The sequence below is a fragment of the Monodelphis domestica genome, chromosome 2 (genome assembly GCF_027887165.1).
Source record: "Monodelphis domestica isolate mMonDom1 chromosome 2, mMonDom1.pri, whole genome shotgun sequence".
NCBI classification, from domain to species: domain Eukaryota; kingdom Metazoa; phylum Chordata; class Mammalia; order Didelphimorphia; family Didelphidae; genus Monodelphis; species Monodelphis domestica.
This window is the reverse complement of record NC_077228.1, coordinates 77,589,178-77,608,840: the sequence shown is the minus strand read 5'-3', so window position 1 is coordinate 77,608,840 and position 19,663 is coordinate 77,589,178. Positions and strand designations below refer to the sequence as shown.

At 35.8% G+C, this 19,663-nt stretch overlaps 1 protein-coding gene across 1 annotated transcript in view; it reads right to left on the bottom strand.

Moving 5' to 3' along the window:
- XPR1 (xenotropic and polytropic retrovirus receptor 1) overlaps nucleotides 1-19,663 on the bottom strand; it is a 274,881-nt gene that overhangs the window by 79,870 nt on the left and 175,348 nt on the right. The window contains exons 8-9 of the mRNA XM_056815607.1: nucleotides 17,003-17,193; nucleotides 16,620-16,799 (exon numbers count right to left, since the gene is read on the bottom strand). Coding sequence (XP_056671585.1) covers nucleotides 16,620-16,799; nucleotides 17,003-17,193 — 371 coding nt within the window. The remainder of the gene's footprint in view (nucleotides 1-16,619; nucleotides 16,800-17,002; nucleotides 17,194-19,663) is intronic.

Here is a 19,663-nt window from a genome sequence, read left to right as displayed (position 1 = left end):
GATTTCTGTATATGGTAGAAGGCAAAAAACTGTGGAAAAGCATTCTAATTTTACTTCTGATTCTTGTATGACCTGTGGTAAGTCACCTAACTTTCCTGAATCTCAGACTCATCCTGAAAATGAGAGGATTGGCCTTTGAAAGAACTTCAAGCTCAAAATACATGACTCTATGTGTAAACTTGCTTAATATCCAATGCTACCTCAACTCACCTTTATTTGTCTTGCCTCTTTTGAATAATGTATATTTATACAGAACTATGGTTCAGACATAGGTTTCATTCCATGTCACAAAAACACCAATGACATCACATTTTCTTCCTTACATTGGAAATCTGGGACATTTGTATACAGAAATTTGAAGCCATGGATTTTTACTAATTATTTTCATGAATTTTGTTTCCTCTTTCCTTTTGAATCCCCTGTATCTAGAAAAGTTCCTGAGATTTCAAATACTTAAAAAATGCTTGTTGAATGACTGCTTGCCTCTTCTTTCCTACTAATTCTTTTCTTCAGGGGAGCATTTCCTGTTCTTTCAACCTTTCCAAAACTAAGTTCATAACAATAAACGTAATTAAGAACATACAGGGTAACAGGTAGGCGACTCAGTAGATTGAGAGTCAGGCCTAGAGATGGAAGGTCCTGGATTCAAATCTGGATTCAGACATTTCCTTAGCTGTCTGATCCCAGACTAATCATTGAACACCCACTGCCCAGTCCTTATTGCTCTTCTGCATTAGATTCTGGGTTAGAAGGTAAGGGGAGGGATTATTTTTTTTTTAAAGATGGGAAAAAAACCCACATAGCCCTAAAATGATTTTCCTTTTTGGGTGCTAGTTTCCAAATCCATCTTGGGTCTGAATCCCATCTGATACACAAGAGCACTGTGACTGGAGGCATCTTTCTTTGTTATGATGTGCTCCTATTCTTTGACACTTGAGGACATAATTTCCTCTTATTGATTCCTCTCCCTATACTGGCTCCTTCCAACACTTCAGTCTTTTCTTTTGATTAAACATTCCCAGTTGCTTCAGCAGATCTGATGGTGAGATTTCTCCCTATTCTCGTTGCACTACTCTGAATATTTATCTAAGTTCTTTCTCAAACATGGTGTCCAAAACTGTCCAATATCCCAAAGTTCATCTCACCAGGACAGGGCAGAACCATACACCACCTCTTATCTCCTCGTCTCCCCAATGGTCGGTCTCTGTCTCTTTCTGTCTGTCTCTCCTCTCTCTCTCTCTCTCTCTCTCTCTGTGTCTCTCTCTCTCTCTCTCTCTCTCTCTCTCTCTCTCTCTCTCTCTCTCTCTCTCTCTCTCTCTCTGTCTCTGTGTCTCTCTGTCTCTCTCTTCTCTCTCTCCGTCTGTTTCTCTCTCACACACACATCTCTCTTCTCTCTCATACCTCTCTTCTCTCAAGTATATGGATAAGTAAATCTATAGAATCTACAATATAACTACAAAGACATTTTTGTAGTAGTTGGGAGAATCAGGAATGGCTTCTTAGATGAGGTGGCACCTGTACTGAGCTTTCAAAGGAGGTAAGGGTTCCAAGTCGTAGAGATCAGAATGTAGAACATTTCAGAAATGAGGGGCAGTCTGTGCAAAGACAAAGAGTCAGGAGATAGAAATGAAACTAAGAAAGTGGCTTTTGAAGAAAGATTATTAAGAGGGGGCATAATAACAAATTGGAGACCAGTAAAGGCCCCTTTTAGGAAGTTGCACTGGCAATTGGAGGCCTGGTACACAGAGCACTGGGTCTGGAGTCAAGAAGACCTGAATTCAGTCTGACCTCAGAAATGTACAGGGTGTGACCTTGGACTAGTCATTTAACCTGTTTGCCAAAGTTTCCTCGACTATAAAATGAAGATAACAACAGCAATTATCTCCTAGAGCTATTATATGAAGATCAAATGAGATAATATATGTAAACTGCTTAGCATTGGGCCCGGTACATTATAGGTACTATTTAACTAGTAGCTATGATGATAAAAATCCTTTGTAGAAAGAGGGAATTTAAGAGGTGAAGATTAAGAGGGAGTGTATTTGGGTAAGGGGATCAGTTTGTGCAAAGGTATGTAGGAGATGGAATATTCTGTACAATAATCTATAAGCAGGACAATTTGGCTAGGCAATAGAGTACAGTATAGTGAGGAATTTTGGCATCAGATTATGAAGGCCATAAATGTCAGTTTGTACTGGAGGCAATAAGGAGCCATTGTAAACTCTTGTTCAGGAGAGTGACATGTCAAATTTGACCTTTCAGAATGTCACATAGGCAGCTGTGTGATGGAAGCAGGCAGACTGATTAAAGGGCTAGTATAACAGTTCAGGAATAAGGCAATGAATACCTGAACTACATATGTGGAGAAATGGGGAGGGTCACAAGAGATGCTATAGGGGTTCAGCTGACAAAACCTGGAGTGACTGGATGTACTGATGTGAAAGAGAATTTAAACTCTTTGTAATCAATCAACAACCTGGAGTGCCTCGCCTTTCACACTTAGTCATTAACACTTAGTAAGAACCTTTCACTAGAAAAGGAAGTACATGCCCTAAAAAAAGACCACAAGCCCCCTCTTCCCCCCTCCCCCTCCCCGTCCCGTGATAGGTAAATTGGGAGACTGTGATTGATTCCTGAGATGTGACAAGGAGAGCTGATGAGTGGAGAAAACTGTATAAGCGGGAGCCTCTGGTACCCCAGGCGTTCTTTTCTGGTCTTTTGCCTTGTGAGCGTGAACTTTGGTGAGATTCTTTGCAGTCTTTTGGCTCCTTGGGGGATTGAACTCTTGGTGGTTCAGTCTTTTGATGGCTGGATCTTGTGGCAGTTCAGTTTGATTAGACATTCAATTCTGCCTTGGATTCAGTGTTGGTGGCTAGATGAGTTTGGCTTCGGTGACTCGCATGGGTTGAAGAGACTTTCCCAGACTTCCACCTGGAGGCTGAGACTCTTCTGCTCTTCTGGTTAGAGATTGGAACTTTGTTAGGGGAGCAATCTAGATTTCTTCAGAGCAGACTTAGAGTGGTAGGCTAGAAAATTCCTTATCTCCTTCCTAAATTTCCTCTCTTACTATCACTATTTTGCTGTTATAAAGCTCCTAAAGCTCCTAACGGTCTCATGACTCAATATTTCATTATTATAAATGGCGACCACAATAATTTTTTTAACTCTCATATTTTGTCAAACCTGTTTTGATTATTACAATTTATTAAAGATCTGTCCCTAAAGCCCCTTAGTCACACAAATCACTGTCTAGCTTCACTTCTCTAATTTTGTACTTTAAACTTTTAAAAACTCTTAAGACCTTTCACTTTTCTCTATTAAATTTTATCTTATTAGATTCAGCTCAATGTTAAAGCCTGTTTAGATCTTTATGAATTCTGATTTTTTTCCTTCCAAAATTTAACATCATATGCAAATAATGATAAGCTTTGCTTGACCTGGAATCGGAAAGAACTGAATTATAGACAATTGTGTGATCCTGGGAAAGTCACTTAACCTCCCTCAGCCTAGATCCTCTAATATGTCAAATTGGGATAATAATGGCATCTGCTTCTCAAGGTTCTTGCAAACCATTAAGTGTTCTGTGAACATTTGCTAAAGAAGCTTGGTGGCACCTCATTCTTTCAACTGCTAAGACTGTTCATACTATATTGATTTTGATCAAATTTGCACAATTTTAACAATAGTTAAATAGTAACTATTATTGTTGTTGTTGTTGTTGTGTCCTCATTTGGAATTTTCTTGGCAAAGATGGGAGAGTGGTTTGCCATTTCCTTCTCCAGCTCATTTTACATATGAGGAAATGGATACAAACAAAGTTAAGTGACTTGCCAAGGATCACCCAGCTAATAAGTATCTAAGGCCAGATCTGAACTTGAGAAGAGTTTTCCTGACTTCATCATTCTATACACTGTACCATCTGACTGCCTAATTCTATTTTAATTTAGATCTAAATCTAAATTAATTTAATTAGAACTTATGTTCTAATTCTAATTTAATTTACTCTTATGGTTCAGATATTTTAAAATTCTTACCATTGCTCTTTCAATTAAAATAATTAGTAAGAGCTACTTTTTAAAAAAGACTATAACAACAGCAAAGAAAACAAAAAAAAAACTAGATGGCAGATAGTTATGACTTGAAAATTTACAAGTTCTATTTTAGGATGCCCAGATATGCAAATTAATAGAATTCTGGTGCTCTGATTCCTTAAACTACTCACTCTATCTTCCTGAAAGCTAATTTTTATCCCCACTACTCTCCTTAAACTTTTTCTTCAAAGTCACTTATGACTTCCCTATCCAATCACCATCCCTTCCCTTTCATCTTCCTTGGCCTCTCTGCTGACCATTTTTTGCCCTTTTACTTCTTGCTACAAGTTTCACTTCCAGGACAATGAACTGTAATAGCTCCATTTATACATCAAACTATTCCTTTATTGGCTCCTCCACTTCTGTTGCCCCTTAAATCTCAAATGTCTGTCATGTTGTTAACATCAGCAATCCTTCCTCTCTACAAACTTTCTTTTGGGATATCACCTTTGTGTGGATGATTAAAAGAATATCTCCTAAACCTTCTCCCTAAGCTGTTGACCTGAATTTTAAACTGCTTCTGAATTCTCTAACTAGATGGGTACATTGCTGATATCTCAAACTCAACATAGACCAAACTGAAATGTCATTTTCTTCTAAAAGCTGTCCCTCTTCCTCAGTTCTTCTTATAGTACTAATATTTCTCCACTTTCAAAAATTCAAAAACCCATCAATGCTTCTCTTTACCTTCTACCTTGAATCAATTCTCAATCCAGTCAATTCTACCTCCACTTCATCTATCCCTAGCCTTTTCCTTCCTACTATCACCCTGGCTTATATTATTATTAGCTATAACTTAAGACTACTATAAATGCCTCCTAACTGGTCTCTTCCTGCTATAATCAATCCTTCATTCTAATGTCAGAATAAGCTTTCTGTCATTTCCCTACTGAAAAAATTTTCAGTAGCTACCAAATGCCTATAAAGTACAAACTCCTTAACATGGAGGTTTAGGGTCCCTAAAATCTAGAATTCTTCTACAATTTTCTTTCATATAATCTTGCATCCAAATAAGGCTACTTTTTACTGCCCAGTTTCATTCTACTTTCTATGGTTTCGCTCATGCTATTCCCTAGGTCTAGAATAGATCTTTTCCCCACCTCCAAAATAAAGCAAACCTAAGCTCTCTTCTTTTAAGACCCAACTTAGATACCAGTCACCTTCTCTACTCCTCTCTGACTTTCACTCTATGCCCTCCCCTTCTCTCCACCTTAAAAGAAACTGAAACTGAAATCTCCCTCCTGAAATTTCTCATAATACTTTGGATCTCTGTCATGGCTTTGTTTTATGACTTACCACTGCCTTGTACATAGCATATGCTCAATTAATTTTTTGTTGAATATTAGCCATTCATGTGGTTCCTTTCTCCCACTGTTGAGTTCCTTCTAGAACCTCTATTTTGAGGAGAGATAGGTTGAGGCCAGCCATCCTGCTTTCCTATACTAACTTTTCTGATGCTCCAGACTTTGCTATCAAATCTTAGATGCATTCTCACTCTGGAAATTTCTTCCTCCTTAATGGTCTTCTCTTCCTGGAACATTCCTCTATGTCCATGGCCCTCTTTTCCCCAGTGGTGAATTCCTTTCAGGACTTCCTTTTTGAGGAAGAGTCCAGGCTTCTCATTTCTTATTTCTTTCCAGGCTTTGCTTTTGACTTTCAGAATTTATCACCATTCAAGGTATACCTCCTCTAAACCACCCTTCCCATTCCCACTTCAACTGCCTTTGGCTCCCTTTCATATTTTACCTTTAACCATTAGAATGTAAGTTCCTTGAGAACAGGAACTATCTTTCTTTTAGTTTGTATTGCATTCCCAGTGCTTAGCACAGTGCCTGGCACATGTTATATGCTTAATAAGCAAGATCACTTGACTTAAATCAATGTATGAATAAATGAGAGAACTTAGATATTTTACCAGTCACTTAAATTCTATTAATAACAAAATTTTAAAACTGGAGGCAATGCTTCTATTACTAAATGACTGTTTCAGGTATGAGAAATGTTATCAACTCCAAATTCAGATTGCATGTATTTATACCTAATTGGATATAATTTACTTTTTGGGTACATGCATGCACTTGAATGTAAATGCCTAACCTCTTGTAAACCAGGTACACATATACACGTGTACATGTATATAGCCAGATCTTCATGAATGAAAATTTGGGTTACCAAAGAACTTCAATTCCATGTCTGGAATGTTCTTTCCCTCTTTACCGCTTTTAAAATCTCTGGCTTCCTTCAAGACAACTCAAATATCACATCTGGAAGAGGTCTTTCCCAGCTTCCACAGCTGTTAATGTCTTTCTCCTATATGCTGCAGAGCCTCCCTATGTCTTATATGTACCATTTATAGACATCTTCATTAGAATGTAAATTCTTTATGAACAAGAACTGTTTGTTGTTGTTATTGTTGTTGTTTTTTCCCCATTAAGTCCCTAGGACTTTGCATGGCACATGATAAGCACTTAATAAATGTTTGTCTATTACTAAGATGATTGACTGATATATCCAAAAGTGACTACCAATTTGCTTACATTACTTGTGAATTAAGTATAGTTCAAGCTAAGAAAAGAACATATGATATGTTTTATACTTTTTGGGAAAAGGATTTAATAAGGTATATATTAAATAGTAAGAGAAATATTGAACCAGGAAGAGAAATTCTTGATATTTCATTACAATTAAGTCTAAGGACAGGATATGACATGTTTTTAAAATTAATTTAAGGTGATCAATATAGGGAATTTCAACAACTACAGGAGATTTAACTATTTCATTCCTGTTCAGTTTTATTATTTTTGTAGGACCACTAGCTGTTTCTTTCTGCATTGTTAGGAGATTAAGATGGTGGCTTAGAAGCAAAAATCAAGTCCTCTGTGAAAACCCTTCCACACCAATCAAAAACAGAACTTCTAGGAGGACACACAAACAAATTCAACAACAGGAGAGAGCTGAGGGACTCTCCTGCTAGATTCAACTTAAAGGGTATGCAGAGAAGGTTGATTCTTGGGTTTAAGGAAAAGAATGAAGGAAGGTCCCAGGACCCTTCCTTCACCTACTGTGTTGAGACTCCAGGGGTTGCTGGGATCCTGGGGAGAACACTCCAGCCCAGAGGGAGTACCTTGCTAGTCAAGGCTCAGAGCTCTGACCATAGCTGGCAGGGAGGCAGCTGGAGGAGAGGGGAGGAGGAGAAAGAAGCTTGGTGGTGGTCTTCAAGCACTACTCCTATATCTTTGTTCTCTGCTACTAGAGGTTTATGCCTCAGGGCACATCTAGCTCCAAAGATCAGCTCTGCTGGGTTAATTCAATCAAGCAATAGTGCAGATAAGAAGCCTTCAGAGAGCAGGGAAGCTCAATATTGAATACTCCTACCCCATCTACTGTGCTGAGACTAGAAGTAAAATCCAGCTACCTGGGAGCCAATGGCTGCAACCATGACATGGTACCTTAGTACCAGCAAAGGAAACTCAGGGCTCTGACCAGGCAGAAAAACAAATTAAACAGATAAAGTACTGGTTAATCTAATTTAAAAAAAGAAAGAAGAAAATCAAATTAACAGTATCAAAGATGAATAGGGCAACCTCACTTCTAATGAAGATGAAATTAAGGTAATTATTAAGAGCTATTTTGCCCAATTATATGGCAATAAATATGACAATCTAGGTGAAATGGGCAAATATTTGCAAGAATATAAATCACCTAGATTAACAAGAGGAAGTAGAATACTTAAATAATGCCATTCAGAAAAAGAAATTGAACAAGTCATGAAGAAACTCCCTAAGAAAGAATCCCCAGGGCCTGATGGCCGTTAAAGAACAACGAATCCCAATACTATACAAACTATTTGACAAAATAAGTAAAGGAGTTCTACCAAATTCCTTTTATGACACAAATATGGCACTGATTTTTCCAAATCTAAGCAGACCAAAAATAGAGAAAGAAAACTACAGACCAATCTCCTTAATGAACACGGAGGCAAAAATCTTAAATAAAATACAAAAAGACTTTAGCAAGTTATCGCAAGGATTATTCACTATGACTAGATAGAATTTATACCAGGAACGTAAGGACGGTTTCATATTAGGAAAACCACCCATATAATTGTCTATATCAATAACCAAACCAAAAGAAATCACATGACTATCTCAATAGATGCAGAAAAAGCCTTTGACAAAATGCATCACCCATTCCTGTTGAAAACACTAGAAAATATAGGAAAAATGGGCCTTTCCTAAAAATAATAAACAGTATATATTTAAAACCATCAGCAAACATCATCTTCAATGGGGACAAACTAGAAGCATTCCCTATAAGATCAGGAGGGAAACAAGGATGCCCATTATCAACTCTATTACTTAATATTGTACTAGAAACACTAACAGTAGTAATTAGAGAAGAAAAAGAAATTGAAGGTATTAAAATAAGCAACGAGGAGACCAAGCTATCACTCTCTGCAGATGATTAAATGGTCTACTTAAAGAATCCTAGAGAATCAACTAAAAGGCTAGTGGAAATAATCAACAACTTTAGCAAAGTTGCAGGATACAAAATAAACCCACATAAGTCATCAACATTTCTAAATATTTCCAAAACAACTCAGTAGCAAGAGTTAGAAAGAGAAATTTCATTTAAAATCACCCTAGACAATATAAAATATTTAGGAATCTATTTGCCAAGACAAACATAAGAATTATATGAACACAACTACAAAACACTTTCCACACAATTAAAACTAGATCTAAATAATTGGAAAAACATGATTGCTCATGGGGAAGATGAGCTAACGTAATAAAAATGACAATCCTCTCCAAATTATTTCCTTATTCAGTGTCATACCTATCAAACTACCAAGAAACTTTTTGTACTGAATTAGAAAAAAATATAACAAAGTTTATTTGGAAGAACAAAAGATCAAGAATATCAAGGGAACTAATGAAAAAAATCATGAAGGGGGCCTAAGTACGAGATCTTAAACTGTACTATAAAGCAGCGGTCATCAAAACAATTTGGTACTGGCTAAGAGACAGAATGGAGAATCAATGGAATAGACTTGGGGTAAATGACCTCTGCAAGATAGTGTACAATAAATCCAAAGATCCAGCTTTTGGAACAAGAACCCACTCTTTGACAAAAACTGTTAGGAAAATTGCACTGAGTTATTAATTGCCTTTCATTATTGTATTACCTTTGGTAACATGATTTCCAAAACATTCTATCAATAAATACTCATCTATAAATACCCAGCAATGGCATTATTTTATATCATTCACAGTGTGCAATCCTTCTGCTAATAAACTGTATAGGCAATGTGTCACACATGAAACACAACTTGCTCCTCTACAATGGGAATGTTCACTTATTATATAATGCATAAAATAATGCAATCTTTTTATTGCATTGATTCAATTGTTGCAATAGGCAATAGCTAAGTCTTTCAAATTCCTACTTTATTCAACACTTTTCATAGACTTTACATAGGATGATAGAAGCTTAACTGCTGTTTACTTGAAATCAGGCATGTTACTTAGTGATATATGCAAAGCAAATCTATTTTCAAAGAACAGTGTTAGAAATAACTTGACTGGATCACTACTGAGTGAAATAAAAGAGCTTCCTGGAAAAAAAAAAGTCCAGCAGCAAAAAGAGAAACTCAAAAAATAACTCCAAATATTAAATGCAATTTTGTATGAATAAACTCAATTATCCTTTTCAATAATTCCTGGTAACGGATCAGTATCTAGGCTGCTGGTATAATTCTAATTCAAATTAAAAACTCTATGGGGCACCTAGGTGGTTCAGGGGACTGAGAGTCAGGCCTAGAGATAGGAGATCCTGAGTTCAAATCTGAGCTCAAAAACTTCCTAGCTCTGTGATCCTAGGCAAGTCACTTCACCCCCATTGCTTAGCCCTTCTTAGCCCTTCACTCTCTTCTGCCTTGGAACCAACACACATCATTGATTCTAAGACAGAAGGTAAAGTTTTTTTTTTAAAGCCTATTCTGGAATTTATAATCTCCAAAAGCATGAAAAAAAAGGTAACAAGTCACTTTATTGTACATATATTTTAAAAAGTATACTGCAATATCTCCTCATGGAGGGGATGAATTTTGGTTTTTAAAGACTATATCAGTAGAGTGGATCTTTGGGAAGTTTTACCCCAAAAGAAGGCATTCAAAGTCTGATTTAATCAGAGATTGTGTCAACAGACAGGGTCATCCTTCTATATTGCTTAGTGTCTAACACAATGTATTGAACTTAGAAGGTGATTGGTAAATGTTTCCAGAATGAATTAATTCTGAAGTCTGGGTAAAGAGATATGTAAAATAAGAAATAGATATTCAAAGATACTAACATTAAAGGATAAGAATTGTTAAGTATTTTAACTCACATATTGTAGAGAAATCATAACTAAACAGTTTCAGATAAACAGTTATATATTAAAGAGCCTTTCATGTTGCATACATCTTAACTTACACAGCCTTCAGGACTTTTAAAATAAAAATACAGTCAAAGTAGAGATTTATACCCATGTCCATCCTTCTGTGATTGTACTGAGAAGTCATTCAAAGATCAAGCACTCATTATGTACCAGGTGTTTGCATTTTTTCATATCAATAATTTTTTCTTTAAGTAGTCATTAGTAACAGATAAGTAAGAGAATTAAAAAAATGCAAATTGCCTTATCTCAAATACTACTTAACAAATTTTGATAATTAATGTCGTCTTAATAGATTGGCAGAAATATTGTAATACTTCATTTAACGTGAGGGGAAATTATATGATGTTTTGTCATATATGTTATAGAGATATACCTCCACTTAGGTACAAGTTGGGTTGGATGGCTATTGAAAGTCTTTTCAATTCTGTGATTCTATCTTTTGTTCAAGGCCAAACCTGGTTAAGCTTGGAGAGTTCAATCAACTAAGCAACATATCTTTTTACCTACAATAAGTAACTCATAAAATTGTCTACTGAGTTATGGAGAAGTTGCAAACTGCAATGGTGGAGGAGTCAACAGTGATGACAGCTTGATTCCTAAGCAGAATGAAAGCAACTCAGAATTTGATGGAAAATCAAATACAATCCACAACCGAAAAAGTAAGAACTCTATTAACTCATTCAAAATTAGTAGTCATCTGGTCTTTGCTTCGAGACTTACAGAATGAATTCAGGATCACCCACTGCACTTTTGGATCACTAACTATGGAGAAGGGATTTAGCAGGACTGATTTTGTTGCTATTTTTAACTGCTGTTCCTTGCTCTACCTTTGGAGACTAGCAAAAAATTTCTCTTACATCTGAGAGCCTTTCTAAGACAGGAAGACAGTGATGTTGTTCCTGCATCCCCAAGTCTCTCCTTCTCTAGATTAAAGACCACCAGATTTTTAAACAGATTCCCACATATGATGATCCAGAAACTTCCATAATCCTGTTTAAGTTGCTCTAGATGATTTCCAGCTCTCAATGTCCTTCCCCAAAAGCAGTGCACGTATTTAAACACAATATGTCACAAGAGATCTGGCCAGGACAGAGTAAAGGGATATTAACTCTAGTCCTAAATACTATGCATTTCTTAAAGTAACACAATCAGCTTTTGTTGACTCATACCACGTTTTTAGAAAAAATGGTTATCCAGTATCACCTTACCCATTCTGTATTTGATGCTGGGTTTTTTTACACTGAAATTTAAGACTTTATGAATGTCTGTATTAAATTTCATCTTATATGAATGTCTGTATTAAATTTCACCTTATATGAGCCTCAATATTCTAGGCCAGTGATGATGAACCTTTTAGAGACCCATTGGGCCGTGTTATAGGTAAGAGAGGGTTAGACCATGAGAGGAAGATTTGCAAGGGAGAGTGGCATGAGACCAGCAGGAAAGGAGAGATGCAGGCAAAGTGAGGACATTCAGGGTGAGGGAGAGGGAAGTGGCCTCAGCTCTTTGCTCCCCTTCTAGCTCTGATGCATGTGAAGCACTCTTTTCCAATGGGCTGCTGGGCAGAGGGGTGAGTGAAGTGAAAAAAATTTCCTTAGTGAAGTGAAGAGGGGGAAGGGAGCATCTACCCCAAGTTCCTCTGCCTTTCTACTAATGAACTCTGGGGGGTGAAGGCTCACGGTTCTAGGCCATTAAGAACTTTTAAAAGCCTTACTCCATTGATCAACATATTAGCTCTCCCTCTTAGCTTTGTGTCAATTGCAAATATGATAAACATGCTAGCTATGTCTTTACTGAATTCACTGATAAATATACCAAAGAGCAGAGAGGGCCAAGCATAGATACTAGATACATTTCCCTAAAAGTCAGCTTCCATTGAACCACTAAAAGTCTAGTCACTCTAACAATTCTGAATCTACCTAATTGTATGAACTACTATTTAACTCATCTCTTTCTCCTCCTGTATATAAGGTTCATATGAAAAACTGTCATATGGATAAGATATAAAATACACCTATAAAATTTCCCTCATCTATCAATCTAATAGACCTGTTATAAGCAGTTAGTCTGGCATGACTTATTTTCAAAGAAACTTTCTTGTGGTTTGGTTTCTTGTGGCCTCTCTTTCACAGATATTCATTATCTATTTAATAATCAATTCCCCAACTTTGCCAGGAATTTAATTCAAGTTTCATGGCCTATGAGCTGTAGATTCTATTCTTTACACTTTATTGAAAACCATAATATTTTCTTTTTTTTTCTAGCCCTACAGCAAATCTTCTATTCTGTTAATGATAATGACCATGGCTTAACCCTTTGCCTGTTCTAGTTCTTTCAAGGCAGTGTGGTATACACTTCATCTGGACCTGGTAACTTGAACATATCAAGGAGTTCTATACATTCACTTATTATCATCCTATTCGTCTTGGGTTCAACCCTCTCTAATTACTTATTGTTCTGTACTTTCAAGCTAAAGGATAATTTTCATTGGCAGAAAAAAAAAAACAAAAAACAGGCAAACGAGCTGATCTTCCTTCTGCCCACTGTCAGTCATCTTCAAACCATTCACCTTAGTAAACAACATTCCTACCCTATGTCTGATACACTTTTCCCTTGTAAGTTAAGTTGTTGTCTCCCCCCCCCCCCATAAAAACAAACAAAAAACCAAACCTCTTTAAACCTCTACTTGTTTTTAGCAGTCCTCATGAAACTCAAGTAAATCAAAGTTTGATTCTATTCTTTAAAAAAAAGGGGGGGGGCACATTTGGCTTAGTGAAAGACGTTTTCCAAGAAATACAAAAACAAACCCTCTACAAAGAACCTTCTCTAAAGAGTTGAATTGTTTAATAACAGAAAAGAAGGATGTGTTCAAAATACTGTAGAGTTAACATTTACTGGAGATCTTTTTGCCTCTCACTGTGAAATTATATTGTTGTAGTCTCTCTGCATATTGTTCTTTTGATTGTCCTCTTTATATTCTTATCACTTCACCAGTGTTTACGTATTTTTATGACTTCTTCAAATCTGTCATTTCCTTACTGAGCTATTTTTTTTACATTTATTCACCATAATTTGCTTATCCATGCTCAATTATTGGGTATGCATATTTTCTAACTTAAGTATTTCCCCAATATTTTAACCAACATGAATAATGCTGTTATGAACACTTTTGGACATTGGGCCTTTTCTTGATGTCAATAATTTCACTGAGGATGTAGTCTCTGAGATAGAATTTCAAGGTATAAGAAAATTTTTTTAACTTTTTCCTTGCATAATTCCAAATTATTTTCTAGAATGGTTAAGTAAATGAATGCATAGTTCCACCAATTTGTAAGTTAGTGTGTTGGTTTCCCACAAATCCTCTGAATAACTGTTTCCTTTCTTTACTTATTTTTGTTAATTCATGGATGTGATGTGCTAGTGCAGGGTTATTCTAATTTGTATTTTTCTCATTATTATTATTTTTTTTTTAAATCTGGAGTTCCAAATTCTCATAACTCTTGATAACGAAATTACTTCATTTGGCTATCATGGTTTGTATTTCTTCTTTTGAAAACTGTATGCATTGACTGCATATCTATCAAGGTATGGTTTTTAACATTTGTCAATTCTCTTTAGATTTTTTTGATCACCTGGTCTTAATATCATTTTTCCCCCTGATTCATAGCTATAATGATCCTATATAAAATTTCATTTAAATTATATAATCTAGATTTCTTTTATACTATGGCTTTTGATATTTGGATAATACAGCCATTTGGCATTTATTGCATTATATAGTATAAGAAAGAGGTGCCAAACATGTGACCTTGAAGCCTTATTGTATCCCTCTATATTGACAAATGCAACCTGAATTAGATTAAAATGTAACTGGAGGGGGCAGCTGGGTAGCTCAGTGGATTGACAGCCAGGCCTAGAGACAGGAGGTCCTAGGTTCAAATTTGACCTCAGAGATGTGTGACTTTGGGCAAGTCAATTGCCTAGCCCTTACCACTCTTCTGCCTTAAAACCAATACACAATATTGATTCCAAGATGGAAGGGAGGAGTTTAAAAAATGTAACTGGAAATAATTAACAAAGTAAATACATAATATATTAAAGATGATGTTATCATATGGTTTTCTAAGTTAAGCCCAGAGGTATCCTTTTGTGTGGCTTAGTGGCCCTCATTTCTTTTTGAGTTTAATACAACTGATGTAAGATGTTGATCTAAATTTAACTTTCATTTACTTGATTTTTAGTTTCTCTGCAATCCTTGTTGAATAAAAGAGTCTCTATCTTAGTAATTTGTGTTCATAGGCTTTTTAAACTGTACTACTACATGTATGTTTCTGGTTCTTGTTTAGCTAATATATTCCACTGGTTTACTTGATTTTTTAAAAATCTAGTATCAGATTGCTCTGTTCATTATTGTTTTGTGTTATACCGTGAGATCTTTTAGAAACATGGTTTCTCACCCCCCCACTATATATATATATATATGTATATATATATATAAAATCTCTTGATATGTTTGCTTATTTGAAGTAGTTTGGTAATTTGGTTATTATAGCACTAAAACTGTAGTTATTTGAATGGTATTGTTCTAATACTATTAGAAGTCTATATTTTTATATTTATCCTTTGTTATCTGCTATTATTTTATATGTGCCTTTTAAAACTATATGTTGATCAACAGATTTACTATAAATTCATTGCAGTCTTTTTAGTTGATCAGTCAAGCCAATCAATAAGCATTTATTAATATGACAAGCACTGTGTGAGGTATGGAGATGCAAAAAGAAGTAAAAGACACTTCTTGTCCTCAATAAGTCCACAATCTAATATGGGAGAGCAACAAGCAAACAAATATTTACAAAGCAATTTACATCTAGGGTAAAGAGAAAATAATTAATATGGAGAAGGTGTTAGAATAGGGGTTGGAAAATGCTTACTTTAGAACAGCAGTTCTCAATCTCTCAATTTGTAGCAATGAGAATACATAATGCATATTAGGTATTTACATTCCAAATAACTGTAGCAAAATTACAGTTTTGAAGTAGCCACCAAAATAATTTTTTGGTTTGGGGTCACTGCAACATGAGGAACTGTATTGTGCGGTCATGGCATTAGAAAGGTTGAGAACCACTGCTTTAGAAGATGAAATTTAAGTTGAGACTTGAAAGAAGCCAGAGAAGTTAGGAAGTATAGATAAGATGAAAGAGTATTTACAGGCATGGGGGACAGCCAGAGAAAATGCCTAGACCTACGAAATGTAGTGTCTTGTTCATGTAATAGCAAAGAGGCTAGTTGAATCAAAGAGTATGTGACAGATACAAGAAGACTAGAAAGGCATTTGGGGGTGAAATAGAAGAGAAAAGGCTATGAAGGGCTTTGAAAGTCAAATGGAAAAGGGAGTCACTGGAGTTTCCTATGTAGGGGAGGGTGACAAAGTTGGACTCAAGCTAAGGAAAATCACTTTGCTAGTTAAATGGAGGGCAAATTGAAATGGGGGAAGATACAAGACAGACAGACTCCCAAGCAGGATATTGCAAAAGTTCAAAGTGTGAAGTGATGATGGCCTGCAGGTGAGTCGTGGCAGTTTCACAAGAAAAATTTTATACAATATTCTATTATCTTCCATATCAGAATTTTTCTCTTTGTGTCTTCAGTCTTCTTAGATTCCCATTTCTCTTATACCACCAAATCTTGCTCAGGAGCTCTGATCCAAATTTCTCTAAATGCTCTTAAATCTAATTTCTAAACATTTAATGTGGATATGAAACTATTTTTCAGCTTTATTCTCTATCATAATTCTAAGATGGATGGTCATGTTTCTCAAAAGTTCTCATCATTATGACTTTTCAGTAACCAGTTACTCATTGATGACTAAATCTCTGACTGCAAAATGATTTAAATTAAAAAATACACACACACATACATACATACATACACCTATAGGTAAACACATTTTTTTTAATGGAGAGAGATAACTAAATAAAATGATATATAAACCCCATTTTAAGAATTATGCTAAAAAAGCACTCTTGGCTTCAACTTATATTTATGCTCTTCCTTAAAATTCTACATCTGGTTTTTCAGACTTACCAAGATTTTAAGCAGCCAAAACCGGGACTTGTAGTAGAAGGTTTTAGTGGGGTTGATAAGAAAGAGAACCATGAATCCGTATAGTGCAAGTGGGTAAACTTGTATGGGAATAATGCTGATTGGAGCAAATAAGCATGCCAGCAGGCTCAAGCACCACAATATCCCAAGGAATCCAGAAATCTGTGAAGGAGAGGAGAAAGAGGTGAAATTAATTATATTCCATTATTCAGGTTTCTTTGAATTACCTTTTGTCACAAGAAAAAAATTATAAAAGCTCAATTATTAAATAGTATTTTTGATTAACAAATTCAAATAAGTTGAGAAAAATATTTAGTATATCTAAATTGTATTAAAAGTACAGAACAAGGTTTTGTTCTAATTACCTCAAAGAGATGCTGATGGGATAAATTATTGCGGGGATTGAGTTCAAAGATGAGCACATGATTCACTCCAGCTTGCCTCCAACCATAGGTATTGATGGCCAATAGAAAAAGGAACTCAATTAGGAGAAAGCCACCTCGATAGATTCTTACCAGGGGCCAGATTGTCTTATTAGCATCAAGTTTAAATGCACCTAAAGGAATATTAATTTTTAGTTATTAGTGATATAAGGTATAACATTTTTTCATATGTGTCTTCCTTTCTACTGAAACCATAGACCCTTTCCCCTTAAGTGTGATTACTACATTTCAACTCTACCATTTGCTACTTCTGAAACCTTGCAACAGTTTGCCCCACCTTTGTTCTTCTATCCTAGAATTGTTACTAGGATGGAAAGTAAGGATTTTTAAAAAATGAAGTTGATTTTAAATTCCATTTTCTCCATCAAATTATAACTGACCAATCTCGATGTCCTCTAAACTCCTATCTTCTTCACTTTTAAAAATATTCATTTAGTGTGTAGTAGTAATTGTATTGAAATATTCCATTTGTCAATATTTTCTTTCCATAAACCTCTTTATATTTAACAGATTGAAGACAGGCTGAGGAAGTTCATCGGTTGGTTAATAAGTATTTATTAGCTGACTATCATGTGCCAGACATAGTGCCAAGATTTATAAAGGAAGGTTAATTGACAAATGGTCAAAAGATATGAACAAGCAATTTTCAGATGAAGAAATCAGTCTTAAAAAGTCATACGAAATAATGTTCTAAATCAATCTTGATTAGAGAAATGCAAATTAAAACAAAACTGAGGTATCCCCTCGCACCTATCAGATTGGCCAATATGGTGGTAAAAGAAAGTGGTAAATATTGGAGGAGATGTAGCAAAACTGGGCACTAATGCAGTATTGGTAGAATTGTGAATTGATCCAACTATTCTGAAGGGCAATTTGGAACTATGCCCAAAGGGCTATAAAGATATAATAAAAAAGGGGAAAGGACTTGAACAAAAATATTATAACAGTTTTATTTTTAGTGGCAAAGAATTAGAAATTGCATGTCCATCAGTTGGGGAATGGCTGAACAAATTGTGGTACATGTTGGTAATGGAATACTACTGGGCTATAAGAAATAATTTCAGAAAAAACTGGAAAGATCTACAGAAACTAATGCAGAGTGAAATAAGTAGAACTGGGAGAACATTATATACAATAACAATATTAGAAGATGATTATCTGTGAAACTTGGCTAGTCTCAGTGATGCAATGAACTGGGATGATCCTGAAAAACTTATGATATGCCATTGACCTCCAGTGAAAGAACTGTTGCAATAATCTTTTATATCAGTATATTTATGGTTTTATTTTGGGGTTTTGATTAAGTATGAGTTTGCTTTTACAACAGTGACCAATATGGAAGTGTGTTTCGCATGACAATAAAAATAAAATACAAAAAAAAAGAAAGGCTAAAAACAAACAATTCTTGCTCTCAAGGAATGGTATAAAGGGAGAGTAATACTTACTGAAATATCTTTTAAAAGATATGTTTATTTTTATCTATATGTCAATCACATAGTGTATTCTGTAAGTTGTTGTTTGTCTTTTATTTTCAAAGAGAACCAAAGATACCATGGGGGTGATTTCTTGACTTGCATATAAATTGTATTTAAGTGAGGCAAAGTTGCACAAAATCATCAGTCTCACTCTCTTTTCTAGTCATCAAAATTAAAGTGGCAAGGCAAAAAGTTAGGATGACTGGTGATGACTCAGGATGCAGTGGATGACAGTGGCATCCTCAATTTCTGACCAAGTTCTAGATCAGTGATGGTGAACCTATAGCATGCATGCCAAAAAGGGAATGCAGAGCCCTATCTGTGCGCATGCCTGCAGTTGCCTGCTAGAGTTCCTTACTAGAAAACCTGAGTGACTTGCGGCAGAGCTGTTCCCCTCCCCCTTTCCATGTGCCTGAGGACATTCCTCACTTCCCCTGCCCCTCTGCCCAGCATCCAATGGGAGTGCTTCTTCCCTTCCCCTGTCTGGGGTAAGGGTACAGCTGGGGACAAGATTGGGGTGGGGACAGGGCCTGACACTCCATCTCTGAAAGGTTCATCATCACTGTTCTAGGGGTTTCACAGAGCCTTCACAGCTGTCATTCTCACCTTCCCATTTAGCCAAGGGAAGTCTTTCATGCTTGGGATAGACATCCCTCAAACTCACTGACAGGTTTAAGGCCTGCTGGTTACTCTCAACCTTCTATCTGCCCAGATGGTTTTAACAGTGTGTGGCCATTTCAAATGTTATAACTTCCTAGAGCCACAGGTGAGAGTTAGATGAAAGATGGATACTAAAAAGTGGATGAGCAACTATGAAATGATATTAGCAAACTCTCACACCAAAGGTGCTAGTCTTCCCTGAACACTCTACCTCACTTTATCCTCCTGTTTTTACAGAAGACTATCAATTGACAAAAATGAATCCATCTTTGTCCTCAGGGAACTTACATTCTACTAGGGAGGGAGGTAATAGCAGGTACACATAAGAATATATGCAAAATCAATACAAAGCAATTTCATGCAAAAAGTAATAAAATATGTATGTGGTAATTGTGTATGTGTATACACAAAAGCTGCACATGCTGAATTGAGCTTTGATAGAAACAAG